Source organism: Rattus norvegicus, chromosome 1 (genome assembly GCF_036323735.1).
Source record: "Rattus norvegicus strain BN/NHsdMcwi chromosome 1, GRCr8, whole genome shotgun sequence".
Classification (NCBI taxonomy): domain Eukaryota; kingdom Metazoa; phylum Chordata; class Mammalia; order Rodentia; family Muridae; genus Rattus; species Rattus norvegicus.
The window spans coordinates 144388939-144412048 of NC_086019.1; the positions used below are offsets into that span (position 1 = coordinate 144388939).

A 23110-nucleotide genomic window follows, 5' to 3' on the forward strand; every position below is an offset into this window, starting at 1 on the left:
TAAGTTACAAATAATTTTCTTTGTTGCTGTGTAGATTATCGACCATGTTGTTGTTGATTAAGTAATAGTCAAATATTTAACCATTCTCCCTAGGCCTTGAATCTTCTATGTGAGAAAGGATGACCTTGAACTTCTGATCCTCCTCTGAAGTGCTAGGATTATCAGTATTCCCCACACGTCTGCTTCACATGGCCCTCCCACTGTATGTGGTCCTGGAATCAGACTGACAAAGTCCTTCTGTGGATTCTAGCACCCAGGTGGAAGCATCCATCCCCTCAGCCTTGAGGTTAATTCTCTAAGACTATAGATGATAGATCTTTTTTTTTTTTTTTTTTTTTTTTTTTGGAGCTGGGGATCGAACCCAGGGCCTTGCGCTTCCTAGGCAAGCGCTCTACCACTGAGCTAAATCCCCAACCCCTAGATGATAGATCTTTATCTCGTGATGTTTTCTATTTTTATTTCATTGTCGTTAAAATGAAAGGCTGTAGCGATGGCTCAACAGTTAATGGCAGTTGTCCTTGCAAAGGATCCCAGTTGATTCCTAGCATCCACAGAGTGGCTCACAACCTTCCATAATGGGATCTTATGTCCCCTTCTTACTTACAGAAGCACTAGGCTCACACATGGTGTGCAGCCGTACATGGGAGCAAAGCATTCATATACATAAACTTGGTTTTTTTTTTGTTTTTTTGTTTTTTGTTTTGTTTTTCGGAGCTGGGGACCGAACCCAGGGCCTTGCGCTTCCTAGGCAAGCGCTCTACCACTGAGCTAAATCCCCAACCCCCATAAACTTGTTTTAATAGAAGCGGCACCAGCAGCAGCTGGGTGTGCTGGCCCACACTTTTGATTCCAGCTTTTGGGAGACAGAGGCAGGTGAATCTTTGTGAATTCAAGACCAGCCTAGTTTACATATTGAGTTCCATAACAGCCAGTGCTATAGAGAGAGACTCTGTCTCAAAAATCAGAAGAAAAAGACAGAGGAGGAGGAAGAGGAGGCAGAAAGCATGGAGAGAGGAAGAGGAGAGAGAAGAGAGAGAATGTATATGAATATGAGAATCTGTATATATATATTCAGTAAAGATTCTCAGAGACTCTTGGCAGCAGTTGCAGAGAGCTCTAGGCACCATTTGTTCCTGATATTTGTGTGTGTGTGTGTGTGTGTGTGTGTGTGTGTGTGTGTGTGAGAAATATGTGAGCCACCTAGAAGGAGAACATGCTAGTAAGATACAGGTAGTGAGGGCAGTTGTGATGGGGAGACCTGGGGGATGGCCTATTGGATAGAAGGACATCCTATCCTCTTGTTTGGTCGTGGGGCCACCCAGAAATGAGGACCTTCCAGGCAAGCTTGTCACTGCGTAGAAGCTTCTCTCTTTAGCCTTTTCTACTCTTCAGCAGGCAGGAAACCTTAGGGTGAGACTCAGGTATGTGGCTTCTTATCATGGAAGGTGGGGTTTTGCAGGGCTGAGCCAGCTGCAGGCATGCATTAGTAGCATGGGTGTTCAACACAGATGATGTAAGACAATGCAAAGAGGCCCTGGTGGTCATTGACTCTGTTCTTTGTTTTTCTTATAGCACTTGCCAGCATCCAGCCATGGGGGATATGAAAACCCCAGATTTTGATGATCTTCTGGCGGCCTTTGACATCCCAGATCCCACAAGTCTTGATGCAAAGGAGGCCATCCAGACTCCTAGTGAGGAGAATGAGAGTCCCCTGAAGTCCTCAGGCATGTGCATGGATGAGAATGTGTCCTTGTCTCACTCAGGATCAGTCCCAGATGTGCCGGCTGTGAGTGTCATTGTCAAGAACACCAGCCGCCAAGAGTCATTTGAAGCAGAGAAAGACCACATTACTCCCAGTCTCCTACATAATGGATTCCGGGGTTCAGACCTGCCCCCAGACTCCCACCATTGTGGAAAGTTTGATTCTACTTTTATAAATGGAGACAGTGCTAGGAGTTTCACGAGTAAGCTAGAGCCTTCCAAGTCGGAGCCATTACCCACCTTCAACCAGTTCAGCCCAATCTCTAGCCCAGAACCTGAGGATCCTGTCAAAGATAATGGGTTTGGGATAAAGTCCAAGCACTCTGACAGTTATTTCCCACCTCCTCCTGGGACTGTGGGAGGCCCAGTCCTGGAAGCTCTGGCAAAGTTCCCAGTCCCAGAGCTACACATGTTTGATCACTTTTGTAAGAAAGAACCCAAACCAGAACCCTTGCCTTTAGAGAGCCAGCAGGAGCATGAACAGGGTGGGCAGAAGGTGGTGGAGCCTCACAAAGATCTGGATTCCAGTCGGTTCTTTGGGGAAGCTTTAGAGTTCAATAGTCACCCTAGCAACAGTATTGGAGAGCCCAAGAAGCTTGTTCCAGAGCTTAGTGCTTGCTCCTCTGTCCCCCCTAGGCAGCGTCTGAAACCAGCTCATTCCAAGCTATCCTCTTGTGTTGCAGCCTTGGTGGCCTTACAGGCCAAAAGGGTGGCCAATGTCACCAAGGAGGATCAGCCTGGTCACATAAAGGATTCCTCAGGGCCCACTAAAGAGGGTTCTAAAGGCAGCCCCAAAATGCCCAAGTCACCAAAGAGTCCCCGGAGCCCTCTAGAGGCCACTAGAAAAAATATCAAGCCATCAGATAGCCCTCGGAGCATCTGCAGTGACAGCAGCAGCAAAGGGTCCCCTTCTGTGGCTGCCAGCTCCCCACCAGCAATTCCCAAAGTCAGAATCAAAACAATTAAGACATCATCAGGGGAAATCAAACGGACTGTTACAAGGGTCCTGCCAGACCCTGATGACCCAAGTGAGTCACCTGCAGGGGGCACAAGTGCTGAGGTTCCAAGTGAGGTGCCAGGGGATGAAGGTTCAGCCATGCCTGTGGAAGAGCACTTTTCTGAGGCAGGCATAGATTCAGGGAGCCCCCAGGGTGACAGAAAAGGGGGTGAGAATATGATCAACAAGACCAGTGACTCTTTGTCTCCCTGCCGCACCTCTGGGCCCCGGGTCCCAAAAGGATCTGCCCTGAACTCACAGGCAAGCAAGAAGCAACAGAGCACAGCACTTCAGGCATCAACTCCGGCCCCTGCCAGTCTCTTGCCGAAAGCTGTGCACTTGGCCAACTTGAACCTGGTCCCCCACAGTGTTGCTGCTTCTGTGACTGCCAAGTCTTCAGCACAGAGACGGAGCCAGCCTCAGGTCACGCAAATGACAGTGCCCCTGGTCCACCAGGTGAAAAAGGCCGCCCCTCTAATTGTGGAGGTCTTCAACAAGGTCCTTCACAGCTCTAACCCTGTGCCCCTCTATGCGCCAAATCTCAGCCCACCCGCAGACAGCAGAATCCATGTGCCGGCCAGTGGGTACTGCTGCCTGGAGTGTGGAGACGCGTTTGCCTTAGAGAAGAGCCTGAGCCAGCACTACAGCCGGCGGAGTGTCCACATCGAGGTGCTGTGCACACTGTGCTCTAAGACACTGCTCTTCTTCAACAAGTGCAGCCTGCTTCGGCATGCCCGTGACCACAAGAGCAAGGGACTCGTCATGCAGTGTTCTCAGCTGCTTGTGAAGCCCATCTCTGCGGACCAGATGTTTGTGGCGGCTCCTGTGAACTCCACTGCACCAGCAACCCCAGCTGCTTCTTCCTCCCCCAAACCCAGCCCCACTTTGGACAATGCCAGCCCTGTAATTCCAGCCTTGCCACTTTACCCAGACCCAGTGAGGCTCATCCGGTATGGAACCAAATGTCCTGAATGTCACAAGCAGATGAGAGATTATATGGTCCTGGCTACACATTTCCAGAGGACAACAGAGGAAACCGAGGGGCTAGTAAGTAGATCATCACACTGTTAGGTGTTGCGCCTCAGGCTCATCTGGGGACTGGTCCCATGATGGGGACGGGAGAGAACCCATTGGTATGGGAGTAGAGGTAGACTCATAGTCTTAGAAGAGGATATCTGGCTTAATGGTTAGCATCCTACCTGAATACAGAGTGCTTGGTTTCTTATTTGGGAAGATAATCCTACCCATACCCGTGGGGAAAGCCTGAAGACCCAGCAAGTGTAGCCGGGGGACCGTGGTACTTGCTGTAATTGTAGTCCTTAGAAGGCTAAAGCAGAAGGATCGTGAATTTGAGACCAGAGCAAGACTCTCAACAGACAAACAGTTTCTGTCTCTCTGGGCATGCTCCATGTTCCACTTGTACTCAGACTGGCAGTTAGTTTGGTCCAAATTCAGGCCTGTTAGGGCTTAGGTGAGTGGTCTTTTTCAGGCCTCTTGAAGATGGTAACATGGTTTTGGCAAGTGCCCAGAGAACCTGGGGATGGGGTACATGAATCCCTATGTTTGTCCCTTAGTCTGTTTTCTGAGAGCATTCTACTCCTCAGTAGACAGAACTGTTGAGCAAAACCTCTCTGGAGATAAGGCTAGAGGCAAAGCTGAGGAGGAAAGGAGAGTGGGTAGGCATGTAGGCCCCATGCAGAGGTTCCGAGGTCTCTCTCCTTCATCCATGTTATCCCAACTCTAGACGAGGAGTGAGTTACTTTATTCTTACTCTTTCTGTGTACTCTGCTTCCTGGTCATATTGGTGAGATACGTGGTTTGTTTTAAAGGGACTTGGTGCTTACCTTTACTGCCCTATTGGTATTGCTAGCAGATTCTCTAAGAAGGCAGCCTCGAGCTGTGTTAGTACAGTTGTGGTTGAAATATTTTGGGGCTGGAGGCAGGAGGGCTATGTAGTAAGACTTCATCTTTAAAAACAGAAAGGCCTTCAGACTGGTGTGTGTGTGTGTGTGTGTGTGTGTGTGTGTGTGTGTGTGTGTGTGTGTGAGAGAGAGAGAGAGAGAGAGAGAGAGAGAGAGAGAGAGAGATCGAGAGAGAGAGATCTGTGTATCAGATTACAAAGAGCTTATAATTTCTTATTTTCTTGAGACAGGGTCTTCTTGGTTTAGAAGCTCACTGTTTGGCTTAGGTTGGCTGGTCAGCAAACTTCCAGCATCTGCCCATTTCTACACTGGGGTTCCATTCATGCACAGCCATGCACAGCATTTTTACATAGGTGCTGAGGTGTCTGTCTAACTCAGGTCCTTCCTTAATGCTTGTGTAGCAAGTGCCCTTACCCAGTGAGCCATCTCCAGGGCTCCTTTCGTGACTTGGCTAAATACTCCTTTACTTGGTTCCGAGTCAGGGTGTATTAGTTTGTTCTTCATTTCATAACGAAGACTAATCAGCAATTAGAGTGGTGGCTCCAGTTGCTGTTCTTGTAGAGCACCCAGGTTTGATATGGCATCTACATGGTAGCTCACACACACCCATAACTTCGATTTCAGGGGATCTGACATCCTCCTCTGACCTCCAGAAGCACCAGACATGCACATGCTACACACATATATACATATACACACAGGCAAAACACTCACATATATAAAAATAAATAGTTGGTTTTTTTGTTGTTGGTTTTTTTGATTTGATTTGTTTTGTTTTTCTTAAAAAAGGAGACATGTAGTGGTGCATGTGCTTAATCCTAGCAGTTGAGAAGCAGAGACAGTCTAGTCTGGTCTACCAGGGCTGGGCCCTTCCATGCCAATCAGTAATAAGAAAATGCCCTGTAGTCTTGCCTATAGGCAGTCTGATAGCAATCTGATGGAGGTATTTGATCAATTGAGTTTCTTCCCTGACAAGTCTAGCTTGTATCAGGTTGACAGAAGAACAGCGAGAAGGATACAGAACTTACCCAAGAGGAAGTGTCTTAGATTGGGTTTTATTGCTGTGAAGAGACACCATAACCACAGCAACTCAGAAGAAAAGCATTTAACTGTACAGTTAAACTGGCTTACAGTCAGCTGCTTAATCCATTATCATCATGGGCGAGCATGACATGAGGCAGGCCGACATGGTGCTGGACACATAGCTGAGGGCTGCATCTGGACCAGCATATAGCAGGAAGAGAGAGCCATTGGAACTGCTTTGGGCTTTTGGAACCATAAAGCTCCTACCCCTACCCCCGTGACACACTTTCTCTATTTAGACCACATCTACTTCAACACACATCCTAATCCCGCTCAAGTAGGGCCTCTGCCTGAGGACCAAACATTCAAATCTATGACCCGTCGGCCATTCTCGTTCACACCATCAGTCACTTCTGCTTCTTACCTTTACCTTCTCTGTTCCATTCTTCTTGTAATGAGTCGAGTGGAGCAGAGTCAGCACCCTCTCCTAGGGGCTTCCATGTTCTTGTTTATCCTAGCGTGCTTGAGTTGGGCTAGGACTGTTTTTTCTGAATTTGGTTTTTGAAGTTCTTTGGCCATGGAGGTCTGGTGCCTGGGTCTATGACATTTTCCACATTGCTTTTTACCCAAATTCTAAAGTTGTTTGTAGGTAGAATTGGCATAGTATCAGGGCTGGCACACATCTTCCTTGTGTCACTCTGTCCTTGTGGGAGCTACAGAAAAGCACAACCAGACATAATGGGAGAGACCACTCTGGAGGCTGTTGGGCTTCTCTCAGCCCAGTTTGAATCATTCACAGTATCTCCTGTTGCTAAATGTGCTTTGTAGGGAAGGAGACTTGAGATCAGGAATTAGCCTTGATGGCCACTGGGCTTGGGTTTCCATGACAATACCAGTGTCTAGCCACATAGCCAGAGCAAAGGGTGTTGAAATAGGTAGGGTACAGCTCCCCACCACAGCAGGAACAGCATGCTTGGATTTATGTCTTCCTCCTGGAAGTCTGCACCTGAAGCAAAACTGCCTTCCCCTGCACTGACTGGTATAGGTGGGGTGGGTGTTGTTCATCCTTTCCTTTGCATTTTAAGCCATATAATTGGGGTAGAATGTCAGCAAAGAGGTCTATATCATCATCATCATCATCATCATCATCATCATCATCATCATCATCATCATCATCTCCCTCCTCTTCCTTGATTTTTTTGTGACAGGGCCTCTGTACATAACTCTGTGAAACTCACAGACCAGACTGGCCTTGAACTCAGATTCCACCTTCTCTCTGCCTCCCAAGTGCTAGGATTTAAGGCCTTTACAAGGTAGAGTGTACCTTCTTGTTCTTAAACTTTTATTTAACCATGCTGTCATCACACCTCATAAAATTAATGACACTCGTTAATCTTACCCAATACAAATCTATGTTCAAGCTTTCCTAATTGTATTAGAAAGTCTTACAGTGTGTCTCTTATTTTTATTATGTTGAAGCAATGTCTCATATAGCTCTGGCTAGCCTCTAATTCACTTTATAGCCAAGGCTGGCCTTGAATTCCTGATCTTCTTGCTTCTACTGCCCAAGTGCTAGGAATACAGGTATACCCACCCCACTATGTCTAGCTTTTTAACAAACACACATCTGTGTTTCTCTAAGTTACACTGGCTGGCCTCAAACTCGTGACCCTCCTTGCCAAGCACTAGGGTCAGAGATATGTGTCACCGTGTTTGCCTTATTTTTTTGCTAGCTTGCTTGTTTAACTTTTGTTTGTTTGTGTTTCTAGTGCAGTGCTTCTAGTGTAGAACCTCAAGCATGCAAGGCAAGCTCTCAACCTCTGAGCTATGCCTCTGGCCTAAGCCTGAACTGTATTCTACTCAGGGCTATTTACACAAATCACATCCTGCATTGCTCCTCTTTCTTCCCTTTTCCCATGCTATTGTTTGGTCTTGTTGAAACAGGGTATCACTCAGTGTGTAACCAAGACTGTCCTGGAATTTGTGGCAATCCTTCTGCCTCAACCTCCCAGGTTCTGGCACCTAGACGTCAACTACCTGACTGTAACAGTCTATGATCGTATGCTTCCCAGTCCCCCACCCGTGTCATTTGCTTTCTTGGTGTTCTTTCCTAGACTTGCCAGGTATGCCAGATGCTGCTGCCCAACCAATGTAGTTTCTGTGCACACCAGCGGATCCATGCACACAAGTCCCCCTACTGCTGCCCGGAGTGTGGTGTCCTCTGTCGCTCTGCTTACTTCCAGACTCATGTAAAGGAGAATTGCCTGCACTATGCCCGAAAAGTGGGCTACAGGTGGGTGCTACCTGGCTTACTGTCCTGGTATTGCCCAATGGCAGGTCCTTTTACTAGGCTGAAACTTGTTTTATACTGAGAACCCAATGTGTGTGTTGGGGTTGGGGGGTTGCTGGTGAGGTGGCTCAGTGTTACCCACCAATGAGCCTGTTGACCTGAGTTCCATACACATTACCCACATGCTATAAGGAAACAACTCCTGTGGATGGCTTCTCTGACCTGTACTCCCAAATCATAGCATATGCACTAACGTATATAAACAAATATGCACAGTCAATCAATCAATAAATGCCATTAGTTTTTCTTTTAAAAGAATCCTGTAGGGATTCTTTTAAATGGGAAGATGGGTTACTGGATAGATCATTTGTCACACAACTGTGAGGACTTAAGTTCAAACTCCAAGACCGCTGTAAAATTGGGCATAGTATAGCATGTGTTTGTAATTCCATTGCTTTTGTGGTGAGATTGGTGGGGATAGGAGAAGCCCTGGAAGCTGGCAGCAAGATAGTTTGGTATACAGAACAATGAACCACAAAGAAACCCTATCTCAAGGTAGAAAGCAAAGACTGACACCCATGTTCCTTTCCAATCTCTACACTTACACTTTTACATGATCACACCATGACACATGCACACTTTCATACTGACAGACAAATGCACGCGTACACACCACACACACACACACACACACACACACACACACACACACACACACACACACACCTCAATAGGACAAGCATGTTGGCTAGTAGGCATAAGATGTAGTTGAGTTAGTAGAGTGCTTGCCTAGCATGCTTAGATGCCCTAGATTTGATTCCTAACACCATAATAGGAAGTAGAGATAGGACGATCAAGAGTTCAAGGCCAGCCTGGGCTACCAGAGACCTTGCCTCAAAAAACATGTGAAAGCAGTGGTGGCTGGCAGGTGGATAGACATTTCTGTTTTATAGAGGAAAGGAAGGCACAAGCGAGAAAATTAGTTTTTTAGAAGTTAAATATTATAGCCGGGCATGTTGGTCTATGCCTTTCATCCTCCAGAGCTCAAGGCAGAAGTACTTGGATCTCTGAGTTCAAGGCCAGCCTGGTCTACAAAAATGAGCTACAGGATAGCCAAGATTATACAGAGAAACCCTGTTTCAAAAAACCAAAGGAGAAAAAAGTTAAATATTGAACCAAGAGTGGTGGCACATTCTTGTAATCCTGGAATTTGTAAGGTAGAGGCAGGAGGGTCAGGTGCTGTGGTCATCTCTGGGTACTTAGCAAATTCAAGGGTAGCCCATACCACAGGAGACCTTTTCTTCAAATTCAAAACATGGCTGGGTAGATGGCTTGAGGACTGGCTTTAGAACCCAGAACCCATACAAAAGCCATGCAGGCTTGGCAGTCACCTGTAACTTCAGCATAAGAAGCAGTGACAGTGGATGATCCCCAGGGCAAACATCCTAGCAAGAGTAGTGGAATCGGCATGCTCTGGGTTCAGCGAGTAAAGTGAAGAGTGTTAGAGGAGGATCCCCAATATCAGCCTCAGCTCCCTATATATGTTCAGCTGGATATATGTATATATCCGCACACCTAAGTGTGTACATACGCTACCTACATCTGAAAGGAATACATTTACAAAACCCCAAAACACAAAAATACAATTAAATACCAGAGTAAAGAACCTTGAAGGGGAAGAAAATATTTAGTCATTTTGTTTATATTTAGTCACATGTCAATTTATGTAACTTCCTCATTGTCTTTTTTGTTTGTTTTTTCTTTTTGCCTTTCTTATTCTGTAGGCCTGACTGACCTAAAATTGCATTCTTCTTTCCTTTGTTCCCTGAGTATGTGTACACATGAACATACGTTCACATGCATATATATATATATATATATATATATATATATATATATATATATATATATACACACACACACACACACATATATATATATTGCATGCATATGTAACCATACCTGGCATTTTTTTTTTTTTTTTTTTCGGAGCTGGGGACCGAACCCAGGGCCTTGCGCTTGCTAGGCAAGTGCTCTACCGCTGAGCTAAATCCCCAACCCCTATACCTGGCATTTTTGTTTGTTTGTTGTTTGTTTTTTGAGGCAAGATTTCTGTGTATAGTCCATGTTGGCCTAGACCTCTATGTTACTCATGCTAGCTTCAAATTCACAATCACCTTGCCTTAGACAAATGCTGGGATTACAAGTGCCACTATCATGCCCAGCTTGTCAGTTTGGTTTTTTAAAAGTGGAGCACTGAGGGTGGGGATTTAGCTCAGTGGTAGAGTGCTTGCCTAGCAAGCGCAAGGCCCTGGGTTCGGTCCCCAGCTCTGAAAAAAAAAAAGAAAGAAAAAAGCGGAGCACTGGAGGCACTTGATTATAATCTCAGAATCCAGGGACCAGAAGCATGAAGATCAAGAGGAATTGAAGGCCAGAAGCTGGAGGAATGGAGCAGCAGTTAAGACCTTTTGCAGGTCTTCCAGAGGACTCGGGTTCAGTGCTCAACACTCACAGGGCAGCTAACTGCTACCTTAACTCTAGTCCCCGGGGATTGATGCCCTCTTCTGCCTTCTACAAGTACTGGACACACATGGCGTATAGTCATATACACTGACAAAACCCCCTACAGATAAAATAAAAATAAACTTTATACACAAAGTTCAAAGTTGGGCAGTAGTGGTGCATACCTTTAATTCCAGAAGCAGGCAGAGTTGGAGACAGCCTGTCTCCAGAGTGAGTGAGTTCTAGGACAGCCAGGGTTACTTACATACACACACACACACACACACACACACACACACACACACACACACACTCAGAGTAGAATGGTCAGGAGAATTTCTGAAACAAGATTGTCCTAGTTACTGTTGTATTGCTGAGATGAAACACCATGACCAGGTTAACTTGCAGAAGAAATATTTAATTGAAGGTTTGCTCACAGTTTCAGAGGGTGAGTCATCATGTCAGGGAGCAAGGCGGCAGGCAGGCAGGCAGGCAGGCAGGCAGGCAGGCAGACATAGCACTACAACAATAGCTGAGAGCTCACATCTGTTCTGCAAATTACAGGCAGAGAGAGGGACTGGCCTGCCTTAGGCTTTTAAAACCTCAAAGCCCACCCCTGGTGACACATCTAACAAGGCCAGACCTATTCCAACAAGGTCACACCACCTAACCCTTCTCAAGCAGTTCTACTAAGTGGGGACTAAACATTCAACGGTGAGCTTGTGGTAGCCAGTCTCACTCAAACCTCCACAGGGATCTTAGGAGGTTTTCAAGCAGAAGGATAAGGGAGAGAGAGTACATATGGCAGAGTAGAGACAGGGAGATAGCAAACACAAAAGGGATGGCCAGGGGGATAGCCAGTGTATGGAAAAGGCATGTGAATATGACCTGGGGAGCTGGCAGGGTCAGGCCAGGCCACCACACCTTATGTTCCTTGACAAACTTGTGGACTTTAGTCAAGGCAGTGAAGAGTTACAGAAAGGCTTGCAACAAGAGTATAATGTGATTCATCAGTATTTTGGATTAAAAATAGTAATGATTTATTTATTTGTGAGGGAGAGTGCATGCCAGTGTGCCTGTAGAGAACAACGTGCAGGAATCAGTTCTGCCATGTGGGCCTTGGGAACTGAATCCTGGCCCTCTCTATGAGATGGCTCAGCAGGTAAGGGTGTATACTGCTCTCGCAGAGGATCCAAGATTGGGTCCTAGAGTTCACATTGGACAACTACCACCTATAACTTTAGCTTCTGGAGATCCAACTCCCTCTCCTAACCTCTATGGACATTGAACTTATATGAACAAACCCATACACAACATATACATATACACATAATTAAAAGTAAAACCCTTGGCCTGCAGAGATGGCTCAGCGGTTAAGAGCACTGACTGCTCTTCCAGAGGTCCTGAGTTCAATTCCTAGCAACCACATGGTGACTCACAACCATCTATAATGGGATCTGATGCCCTCTTCTGGTATGTCAGTAGACAGCTACAGTGTATTCATATACATTAAATAAATTATTTAAAGGGGTTGGGGATTTAGCTCAGTGGTAGAGCGTTTGCCTAGGAAGCGCAAGGCCCTGGGTTCGGTCCCCAGCTCCGAAAAAAAGAATCAAAAATAAATAAATAAATAAATAAATAAATAAATAAATAAATAAATAAATAAATAATTTAAAAATAGATACAATCCTTGCTGGTTGGTAGTGGCACATACCTTTAATCCCACCACTCAAGAGCCAGAGACAGGTGGATCTCTGGGAGTTCCAGGCGAGCCTGGTCTACATAGTGAATCCCAGGACAGCCAGGACTAACTACCCTGTCTCAAAAAACAAGTGAATAAACAACAAAGAAGTCCTTCTTTTTTAAAGCAAACTAAAATAAAAGCTCCCAGAACCTTTTAAATGTTGACTTAAGTTTATACAGCCAATTCTAAGATCAAATCCCATCTAATAGCAATTCATTCAATACTAAAATATTTAGGGAAATGTCTTTTATTTTTTCTTCATCTTGGGTTTTTGCTGTTGTTTTGAGACAGGGTCTTGTTATATGGCTCTGACTGGCCTGGAACTTGATATGTAGACCAGGCTAACCTTGAACTAAAAAAGATCTTCCTGTGTCTGAGTCTGCCTGGCCCTCCCCTCCCCCTCCCAAGTGCTGGGACTAAAGGTGTGTGCAACCATGGTCAGCACCAAGATACTTTATTTTAATCTTTTTTCCCTTAAATTCTAGAGATTGAACCCAAGGCTTCAAGTGCTAGTCAAGGGTACTCTGTTACAGAGATGCCTCTCAGTCTCTGTCTTTGAATTGTCAGTTCTGCACTCTTTTTTCTTAGGTTTCTGAATGCTGCACACCTGGCTTTGTCCTCTTTTTTTAGTGAGCACACAGGAGTAAATGCAAATGCCAAATCCTAACTCTCTGCTTACCTCTCTGCAGCCCTGACAGATTGTTTTCCAAAGCTACTGTACATGCAGAGTGTGAAGTCTTTGCCAACATTCGTTACTAAGTTTCTTGCTAGATACAGATTTGCAGATATTTCTTCCCATTCTTTTGGTACAAATGTTATTTTTTTAAGGACAGTGCTAAAATTCTTATACATTGTATAATGTATCATATAATTACATTTTATATAATGTTCATATGTTTTAAGAAATTGAAATTTTTTTGATAATTTCATATGTGTATATGTGTGTTTTAATTAATCCTTTCTTTCTTCCCATTTCTCCTTTTTTCTTTTCTTTTTTTCTGGAACTCACTCTGTAGACCAGGCTAGCCTCAAACTCAGAGATCCTTCTGCCTCTGCCTAAGTGTTGGGATCAACGATATATGCCATCACTCCCTGGCCTTTTCTCCTATATCTGTCAGTGTCTACACACCATCCTTCCAAGTCTCCCAGATTCACATGACTTGGTTTCATCCCATGACCTATTTAGTTTAACCAGGGTTGTCTGTATGAGCATTGGGATGGAACTGTCCATTGATTCTGTCTGGTAAAATCACCAGTACTCAGCTAAAGGCAATGACTTCCCCTCTCCCTGAATTTCTCAGTGAGCAATAGTTCAGCAGTGAGAGACATGCCCTCCCCACCACCACCACTCCTCCCTCCATGCCTGTATAGAGGAGCCCATGGGAGTTCCTAATGGCGGGCAGTGGCTGTGTCTTGCTCAGGGGGTGGCATTTCACAGCCCCTTTCCCTATTTTTAACTCTTAGAAAATTCTCCCTTTTAAAATTTAGTTTTATTATTTTAAAAATTTATTTATTGTGGGAGTTTGTCTGCATGTATGTTTCTGAACTATGTGTATGCCTGTTATCCACAGAGACCAGAGGAAGGTGTCAGATCCCCTGGAACTAGAGTTATAGATGGTTGTTAGCCATCATGTAGGTGCTGGGGATCAAACCCTGTCCTCTGGAAAAGCAGCCAGTGCTCTTAAGTGCTGAATCATCTCTCTAGACATATTTTAACCTTTCTGTCCCCTCTTCCAAAAATGTTTTAGAATTTTAAAACATTTTTAAAAAATGACCTTTTAAAAAAATTGTTGAAATGTGGTTTATGATGTTATAAGAAAGCAAGATTACATTATTTAAACAATTTATTATTTTCTTATTGCTGATAATAGAAATAGTTAAATAATATACACTTATTTCTTTTAAAAATTTATATTTTCACAACATATAATTATAAAACTGTCTCTCTTTATTTTTAAAATGTGGCTATAGAATGGAAATACTATTCTATGCCAGAAGTTGATTTTACTTTGTGTATATGTGCTTGCATGCATGGTATATGTGTGTAGAGGCCTGTGTACAACTTTTGGAAGTTGGTAGTTTCCTGACACTTGGGTTCTAAGAGTCGAACTCAGGTCAAGAGTTGGCAGTAGAAACCTAGACCTGCTGAGTCCTCTTGCTGGCATCGAACTGAATTTGTAATATAATTTCATTGATTTAAAATTTAACAGCTTTCACACCTAGAGCTGCACAGAGAAACCCTGCCTCAAAGACACATACATACATACATACATACATACATACATACATACATACATACACACATATATACACACACACATACACACATACATACGTAAGCAAGCTAACGGTTAGCCACACTGAGTTGCAGCCGCAGAGCAGCCCTTGCTCCCAGCAGTCCCCAGCACAGTGCTCTTGAGAGCATTTCCTGGTCTCAGTGCTGACTATTTGAATACAGCGGTCACTGCAGTGGTGTCATGCCCCTGTTGCACTGGTTAGGGACCCATCCCTAATTTCTCAGTGGTAGCACACGGGAAGGGAAAGGATTTCTACAAATTCCCTTTGAACTTCTCCTTGTCCTTCTGTGTTGTCATCCTTCCAGTGGGTAACATTCTCCTTCCTCTCTGTTCCTGTCAGCTTCTCTCAGGAGGCTCAGAGCTTTGGTTTATAGGATGGCCAATCTGGGGAGGGTTAAGGGTTATCCTCCCTTCTCTACCAGGTGTGACCTTGGGTTCAAGGAGTCTTGTGCATTCACTTTGTACAGATAGTAACAAGCACAATATTAGGATGTATGTGCAGAGGCTGCAGCCTATGGGCTGGAATGAGGGAGGAGAGCCCTGAGCTGCCCGAGTCTAACACACCCCCACCTTTGTTGTCCAGGTGCATCCACTGTGGTGTCATCCACCTGACTTTGGCCTTGCTGAAAAGCCACATCCAGGAGCGACACTGCCAGGTTTTCCACAAATGTGCATTCTGCCCCATGGCCTTCAAGACTGCCAGTAGTACGATGGACCACAGTACCACCCAGCACCCCACCCAGCCCCACAAACCCTCCCAGTGAGTGCAGCTGCAGGACTAGTCCTGTGGGGCAGAGAGGGTGGCTTGGATGCTCTAAGGGTGGTCCAAGGAGGGGCTGGGGAGCTGATGCTGTGGAGATGTGGAGAGATCTATGGAGTCTCCTGAGGACATCCCAAGGCAGGAAAGACGAACACTGGCTCAGGCTAGTAGATCCTCAAACTTCACTCTGGTTCAGAGAGAGCACAGACAGGGGAGAGGGGCTGTTTGCTTCTTCCAGCAGAGCCCTGGTTACCTCACACCTCCGGGGCTTGTCTTGTCAGGCTAATTTATAAGTGCTCCTGTGAAATGATCTTCAATAAGAAGAGGCACATTCAACAACATTTTTACCAGAATGTCAGCAAGACACAGGCGGCGGTCTTCAAGTGCCCTGAGTGCCCACTCCTGTTTCTGCAGAAGCCAGAATTAATGCAGCACGTCAAGGTGAGGTACCTTGGGAAGAAGTGATGTGCTTCGGCCAGGGGTGTGACTCAGGGCATCTTTTTCCCTTGCCTAGTCAGTAATCCCTCTCCCAATCCCCAGAATACCCACGGTGTTCCCCGGAATGTGGAGGAACTGTCAAGCCTCCAGTCTTCAACAGACACATCTTCTAACCGCCCTGGTTCTCGAGCTCCCACTGAGCCCCCAGCTACAAATGTAGCCACTAGAGGCAGCTCCCTGACTGCTGGCCGTTGGGGCCGGCCGGACGCTCACCGCAGGGCTGAAGCAAGGCCCCGGATGAGGAACACTGGTTGGACCTGCCAGGAGTGCCAGGAGTGGGTTCCGGATCGAGAGAGCTATGTATCCCACATGAAAAAGAGCCATGGTCGGGTAAGTACAGCTGCATGTGCCACCCTGCAGCCCTGGGATTCTTGGACTTTGTCCTGTGAGGCCCTTTTGTGGCTAATCTCTCAGGTTCCTGGTGCTCTGGGCAGGCTGGGTACCATAGATCTGACGGTCTTGAGGGTGTTCTATCTATCTGGTCACACCGTCTAAAACGAACTTAGGATTCTGATGCTTTGGGACTTGTTTTCTCTTCCCGTAGACACTGAGGCGGTACCCATGCCGGCAGTGTGAACAGTCCTTCCACAACCCTAGCAGCCTGCGCAAACACATTCGCAACAACCATGACACAGTAAAGAAGGTCTACACTTGTGGGTGAGTCTGGAAGGGGAAGGAGAAAAGCCTGAAAATCAAAAAGCTTTGCCTGTGGCGTCACTAGTGCTCTTCTGTGCTATGAGATCAAGGTCCTAAAGCAAGAAAACACCGACTAAGTGAGAAATCAGGCAAGCCAGGAGCCAGCTCCAGGGCTGGCAGCTGACTATTGCTTTCCATTTCCAGCCCTGGACTTTCTCACTGTGGCCTAATGTCTGAGAATAGAGATGCTGATGTGACAGATGACAGTGCTCTGGCCTAGCACTGGGCCCTCTGGATTGTGTTGGGATGAGGACTTAGTGTCAAGTGTGCAAGCCTCCTTACCTGCTGGTGTCTGCTCCCTTATCCATCTGTACTGGTTTGATTAGCAGGTCTACCTGCTCACGTGGTTTTCAGTCTTGGTATTTGTGAGGAACACTGGGGAACCTGTGTTTACCTCCTCAAATGTGCTCTTGCAGGTACTGCAGTGAGGATAGCCCCAGCTTTCCTCGGCCCTCCCTCCTGGAGAGCCACATCAGCCTTATGCACGGTATCAGAAACCCTGATTTGAGCCAGACGTCCAAAGTCAAACATGCAGGTGGACATTCCCCTCAGGTGAGTGTGGGATCACTGCTGTGAACTGGCTGCCTAGTGAGCCTGGGACTGGAAAGGCATTAGAAGGGCTTCAAGAGCCCAGTAGTAGTTGTGACCATGGAGCAAGCAGAGTAACACCTAATGTGGTCACTATTTTTGTATGTCCCATTAGGGCACTGAACATAAGAAGGAAACAGGAGCAAAGATCTGTGGGGAAATCCATCAGTCTTTTGCTGCTGTAACCTGACTTCTGCTTCTTCAAAATCCAGTGAGTCAGGCAGGCAAAGCTACCTTGTCAAGGAAGGATTATTGCTTCCCTGTACACTAGCTGTGGCAAGAATCTGGTCTAGAACTCTCTCTCTCTCTCTCTCTCTCTCTCTCTCTCTCTCTCTCTCTCTCTCTCTCTCTCTGCTGGCCCCTTGTTTCCTTGCCTCGTTCCTGTTGCATGCTCCTTCTCCAATTGCGGTGAGCTTCTAGAAGAGCCTGACTGCCCCTGTGCTACAGATTCTCCCACATCATGGCAAAGGGCCAAGTGCTCTGAGGAGGACTCAGTAGGTCTGAGAGCTACCACGAGGCCATGGGCTATCTTGAAGCTTTTTTGGCTATTCAGAGAATGGTGCTAGTAGCAGAAGCCTTTACACACAGGATAGGTAGAATATCAAATCTTTTTTTTTTTTTTGGTCAGCACCAATACATGAGAACATATACAATTTCCCTTCCTTCAAATGCTGCGCGTGCCCTTCCACACAGCAGTTCTGTTCTAGACTTTGGCTAGAGAGCTTTGGGCCTTAGGCATTGTGGAGTGTTGAGTGACAAAGAGGAAACTTGGGTATCTGCTGGAGGACACTCAGCCCACAGTAGGTTAGTGCGCTGCCACTAGAAGAGAGAAGCTTCTGTGTTTGTTCACATGGGGACAAGTTTCAGTATATGTTATTAAGTAGGGTGAGGGACGGCACACACAATGACATGCATTCAGTGTATGTTATTAAGTACAGAAGTGTAGGGGAGAGGTGTGCACACATGCAATGACATGCAATCATTTCAAAGCTTTCTTGTATTTCTTGAACTTGCATGAGATGTTTCTTAGAAGAATTATAAAACCCAGAATTTCTAGTTTGCTCTCTTATTGGTATGATAAAGACTATGGGCAAAAACAATTTGGAGGGAAAAGTCTTTACTGCAGCTTACAGTCCATCATGGAGGAAGATCAGGGTCAAAATTCAAGACAGGAACCCGAGGGCAGGAACTGAAGCAGAGACCATGGAGGAACAGTGTTTATTGGCTTGCTCTCTGTCTTGCTAAGTAAGCCTGCTTTCTTATATAGCCAAAACCACCTGTCTAGGAGTGACACGGCCAACAGTAAGCTGGGACCTACCATGCTAAGTCTAATGAAACCTATCAGTCTAAGAAAATGCCCTGTAGACTTGTCTATGGGTCAGTGCGAAGGAGGCGCGGTTCCCTCTACCCAGATGACCCTGGCTGTGTGAGGCTGACAGACACTAAGCACAGAGGTGATCCGTCCTGGGATGAGCAGACCTGAGACGTGGGCTGGGCGGGACCTTCCTGTTAGGTCCGTGTGCCTAACAGTAAAGATAAAGGACCGGGGCTGGAGAGATGCCTCAGCAGTTAAGAACTCTTTTGTAACTGTGGCAGAGGACCCCAATTAGATTCCCAGCAGCCATGTGGGAATCAGAACTACCCATAAGTGCAGCTCCAGAGAATCCAGTACCCTCTTCTGGCATTCTCAGGTACCAAACATGCACATGTACATACACGCAGGTAAAACACTTCACACATGAGGAAAGTGAAGAAAAGACGACTCCCAAACGCTGCCCTCCACCTGAGTTCCATGGCACTTGATGAGCAGAAGGTGCAGGTGAGCTTGGCCTCATCTCTGCTCATGCTTGTCTTTCAGGTGAACCATCTGAAAAGACCTGTCAGCAGAATGGCAGATGCTCCAGGCACGAGCAATGGTGCGACTGCTTCCTCCACCAAGAGGCACAAGCCCCTGTTTCAGTGTGCAAGGTGCACCTTCTCCACAGACTCGGAGCTGGAGTTCCAGAGCCACATACCTCAGCACCAAGTGGACAGCTCCACAGCCCAGTGTCCCCTCTGTGGCCTGTGCTACACATCTGCCCGCTCCCTCAGCCGCCACCTGTTCATAGTCCACAAAGTGAGGGGCCAAGAAGAGGGTGGGGAAGAAATCGTGCAGGTGAAGGTGGAAGCCACAGACCCAGAGGCATGCTCTGGAGAGGAGGTGGCTGTGAAGACTGGAGAGAATGGACTGGAAGAATGTGTCAGTGAGCCTTTGGTGGCTGACATAGAGCCAAGGAGGTCACTAGGCCTGGCTGTGGATGAAGACAGTGCCCAAGACCCTCAGAATCAACCACAGGCCTCTCAGGACCAGAACAGCCATGCACTATCTCCTCAGGTGTGACCAGAGGCTCCGGAGCCATCAGGCAGGCTGTGGCACCCTGCACCTGCTGTGCAGACTGTGGGAAATAAAGGCTCTACCCAGTGTTTGTGTGGCCACTGTGCTCTGGAGCAGTGTCTGTTCTGAGCTGTGGGTTCTGGATGTCCCCAGCCCCAGAAAATGTGGGGCCACCGAGAATTCCTCACAGCTCTGAATTTGCTTCTGTTATTTATGGCTTAATGCTGCTTCTTGATACCCCAATTCTCATCCATGTCCTTCCAGCCCCAGGCTACTTAGGTAGTGCAGCCCCAATGCTGTCAACTCAGCTTGCAACCCCTCAGTAGCTGTGCTCTGGGCTCCCTACCTGCTGTGTTCATCTGGAGACACCTCAGAGCTCTCCTTCTTGCCTTCAGAGCCCAAGAAGGAAGGGAATGAAGGGTGCTGGCCATTCCTCTGGGAACTCTCCCCAGCCTGGCTTGGTGAGGTCCCTTGCTCACCCTTTCCCTCCTGTCTTCTTTTTCTGATTCTTCCCCCCAGAAACATCCCGAGGACTTCACCTGTCACTCTGACCATGTCTCTGTGGGTGGGAGAAATGGCAGTACACTCCTGTTTGGACCTGAGAGAAGCACGAAATATGGCCAAGGCAGGCAGGTGCCAAGAGCCAGATCCTCTTTGGGGCTGTGGTGGGTCTTCCTTCTGCTGCTGTCCTACAATCCCTGGCAGGTGGGGTGTGGGGCACACAGACATTGGGGTATTTGTATTTTTTTGTTCCTGTGCCATTAGATGCTGCTGCCTCAGGCAGGCCAGCCCCTCCTCCTCTCGGCTACATCTTGTTGCTCAGACTATATTTCAATAAAAAAAATCTTCTTACCATGCAGGTAGGCTCTTGTATTCCTCTTCTGGTAAGCTAGCGCTTCCCTGATCCACCTGAGACTCTTCCCAGACAGTCCTGACTACCCCATCTGAAGGAAAACAGCATTTCCTGCTGCCCATGGGAGCTCTGGGTTCTGGAGCTTTTGCTTGGAAAACCAGGAGTCCTATATATACATCTTGGTTCTCTGAAGAGTTCTAAAGGAGCAGGGTGGTGGTGGGGGTGTCAGTACTGGCCAAGAGCCACTCCAAGGTCTCTGGCCTGGCAGCATTAGCCTTAAGGTCTATTGATATTCTCTGGGCATCTTTCCATCAAAGGGTTTTCAACCCGAGAGATTCTTGGTGAGAGATTAAGAGAAGGGATTCTGTGACATTCATACAACATTCAGAGACTGCTATTGCCACAGCAAATCCAGACTTGGTAGAATTGGGATTAGATGAGATTAGGCTTGTCCAAGTACAAGGGACAAGCTGTGGGAAGGTGTTCTTGGACCCAATAGGCCTGGGTTAGGCCCTGTAGCACAGGGAAGCTTGGCTGAGTTCCTCGCTTGATCTTTCAAGGGAGGCATGAATACCAATTAGGAATCAAGTTGGATAAATATGCATGACCTTTTCACAATTGAAGACTTTTTTCCTTGCTCTAGCAAATGCCAAATTTTTCGTGAAAGGCTAATGGCAGTGGGAAAAGTTAGTGCTTGCCTCAGTTGCAGAGCGGCTCTACTGTACACACCATTTTAATGAGCATTCTTCCTGGCCAGTCCTCCACTTCCCTGCTTCCCAGCTGGCAGTGAAGGAAAACAAGCCCTGCTGAGCAGGTCCCAAGCCAGCCACTGTCCCTCTCCCAGTTCCTTCACATACCCTGCATTCTCTTCAGATCCTTCAACCTTCACCTCATGCTAATCTCCCAGTTTTGGGAGCCTCTGCACCCCAGATCATTCTTAAGGGGCTGAAGAGAGGACTTTGAGCTGTATTTCTGCATTTCTTCCCACTCAGAAACCATGGGAGCTGCTGGAACAAAGAAGGTGGAGAAACTAAGGGTAGAATAGCTGGCCTCATATCAGATGCAGCCTCTTGGAGTAGTAGAATAGGACCTGCTATGGGAAGCCTGAGCCATGAGCTGGGTTCTTGCTGCCCTCAACCAGTTCCTAGCACCCCTCATCCTCATGGGCTCCTCTCATTCAAAGCAGAATTAGGAATCCCTATCCAGCTCCTTCAAGACTTTCGTGAGGTCACGAGTGTGCAAGCACTGTAGTTTCCAGGCTACCACGTGGACAGGGGGTTCTGTGCTTGTGGACCGGGGGCACAGGGAGATGGAGCACATCTCACTGGAGGTGGGGTTCAGTTAGGAATCGGCCAGTCTGCTTATCTATTATTCAGTGATGGTGAAGATCACGTCTCCAGCCCTGCTTCTGTCAGGCATCTTGTTTAACTCTTTTACTTAATCCTCACAAGGCTCTCAGCTACCCTTCTATTTTACAGAGGCAAAACCAAACAACAACAAAAACGGTCTTAGGTTAGAACGCTGGGCTACCTGGGATGATGGTGCTGAGTCAAACCTGTGCTGCCTTAGTGACAGGGCTGCTCTGGCTGCTGCCAGCCTGTCAGCAGTGTGGAGCCACCCAAAGCCCACCCCTCTAGTTTCCAAAAAGGCAGGGTGCCCCTTAATGCCAGATCCTCCAGTGCCTTGTCACCCCAAGGAGAGCCCTGCGTTTGCACATGCGGTGTCCTTGATGTTGGCTCTCACTGGGGTTTCCTTTCCATCTGAAGACCCACCATCTCTAGAAGAGGTTACCTAACTTCTGGGACACACACGGTTCCCTCAGAGTATCTCCTGATTGCTCATGACAGTTTTTTAGTGCACTATTTGTCATCTGAGGATGCTTGCTGTAACCCCTGCAGCGGATGCTCTCCTGACCAAGCTAGATGAGATTTGCTACCCTCTAGAAACTACCATCTGGATACCCTGAGGCTTGACAAATGACTAGTATTTACTCTTTAACTGCTTTGTCTCTGTAAAACTATATGCTGAATTACCGTGGACTAATTGTTATAAAGATTTTGCCTCTTATGTAAACAGTCTGGGTTTTAAAATTTTAATGGTTGTGTTGTGGCCCACCCTAGAATTTCCACATTTTGCCTTGCCCCAGGCTGAGGAACTTCTGTCCTGGATGCCATTGTACATTCAACACCAGGTAATTTAAAGAAACCTCTTTTGGTTTGGAAAAATAGATACGTAAACATTGACCACATAAGGCATTCTACAGTACAAATGAACATACAATAAAAAGTAAAGTTCTTGGTGGAGGTCGGCTTCCAGTGCCCTTGCCAGAGTTCCTCGCTGTTATCTCTATCTTGTGTATCCTTTCAGAGCAATTCTATGCATTTATGAGTTTATAAATATGTATATTTATATATCTATTTTTAATACAAACAGTAGCATTCTATCCGTCATGTTCTGAAGCTTGCTTTTTTTCCACTTACTTAGTGTTACAGAGGTTGTTCAAAACTGAAGACAGTGGGTCAGTACAACCCTTTAAGAGTTCAGGTTTTCTCATCCATCGGTGATTTGCATCCAGGTGTATGGCTGAGAGCGTGAATGTGTGAATGAATACATTGGATTCAATTAGTAATATAAGCACAGAGCGCCCAGGGCTGGCCTAAACAGTACTGGACCTTCGAGCTTCCGGACCATGTCCTTTATCTTCTCCAAGAACGCACACACACACACACACACACACACACACACACATACACACACATACACACACATACACACACACATACACACACATATACACACACACAC

General features: G+C 46.6%; 1 protein-coding gene across 4 annotated transcripts in view; it reads left to right on the forward strand.

Annotated features, from left to right (window-relative positions):
- Positions 1 to 22748, forward strand: part of Zfp592 (zinc finger protein 592) — a 56460-nt gene extending 33712 nt beyond the window's left edge. For 2 of the 4 annotated variants that reach the window (XM_039105592.2, XM_039105598.2), the window contains 8 exons: positions 1573 to 3805; positions 7818 to 7996; positions 15120 to 15296; positions 15578 to 15737; positions 15837 to 16124; positions 16339 to 16451; positions 16907 to 17042; positions 18937 to 22748. In XM_039105592.2, coding sequence (XP_038961520.1) covers positions 1592 to 3805; positions 7818 to 7996; positions 15120 to 15296; positions 15578 to 15737; positions 15837 to 16124; positions 16339 to 16451; positions 16907 to 17042; positions 18937 to 19458 — 3789 coding nt within the window. In that variant the 5' untranslated portion in view covers positions 1573 to 1591 and the 3' untranslated portion in view covers positions 19459 to 22748. Of the gene's footprint in view, positions 1 to 1572; positions 3806 to 7817; positions 7997 to 15119; positions 15297 to 15577; positions 15738 to 15836; positions 16125 to 16338; positions 16452 to 16906; positions 17043 to 18936 lie in introns of those variants that run through there. The other 2 variants (NM_001106272.1, XR_005501949.2) reach the window with 2 other exon arrangements.
- Positions 22749 to 23110: the final 362 nt, after the last annotated feature.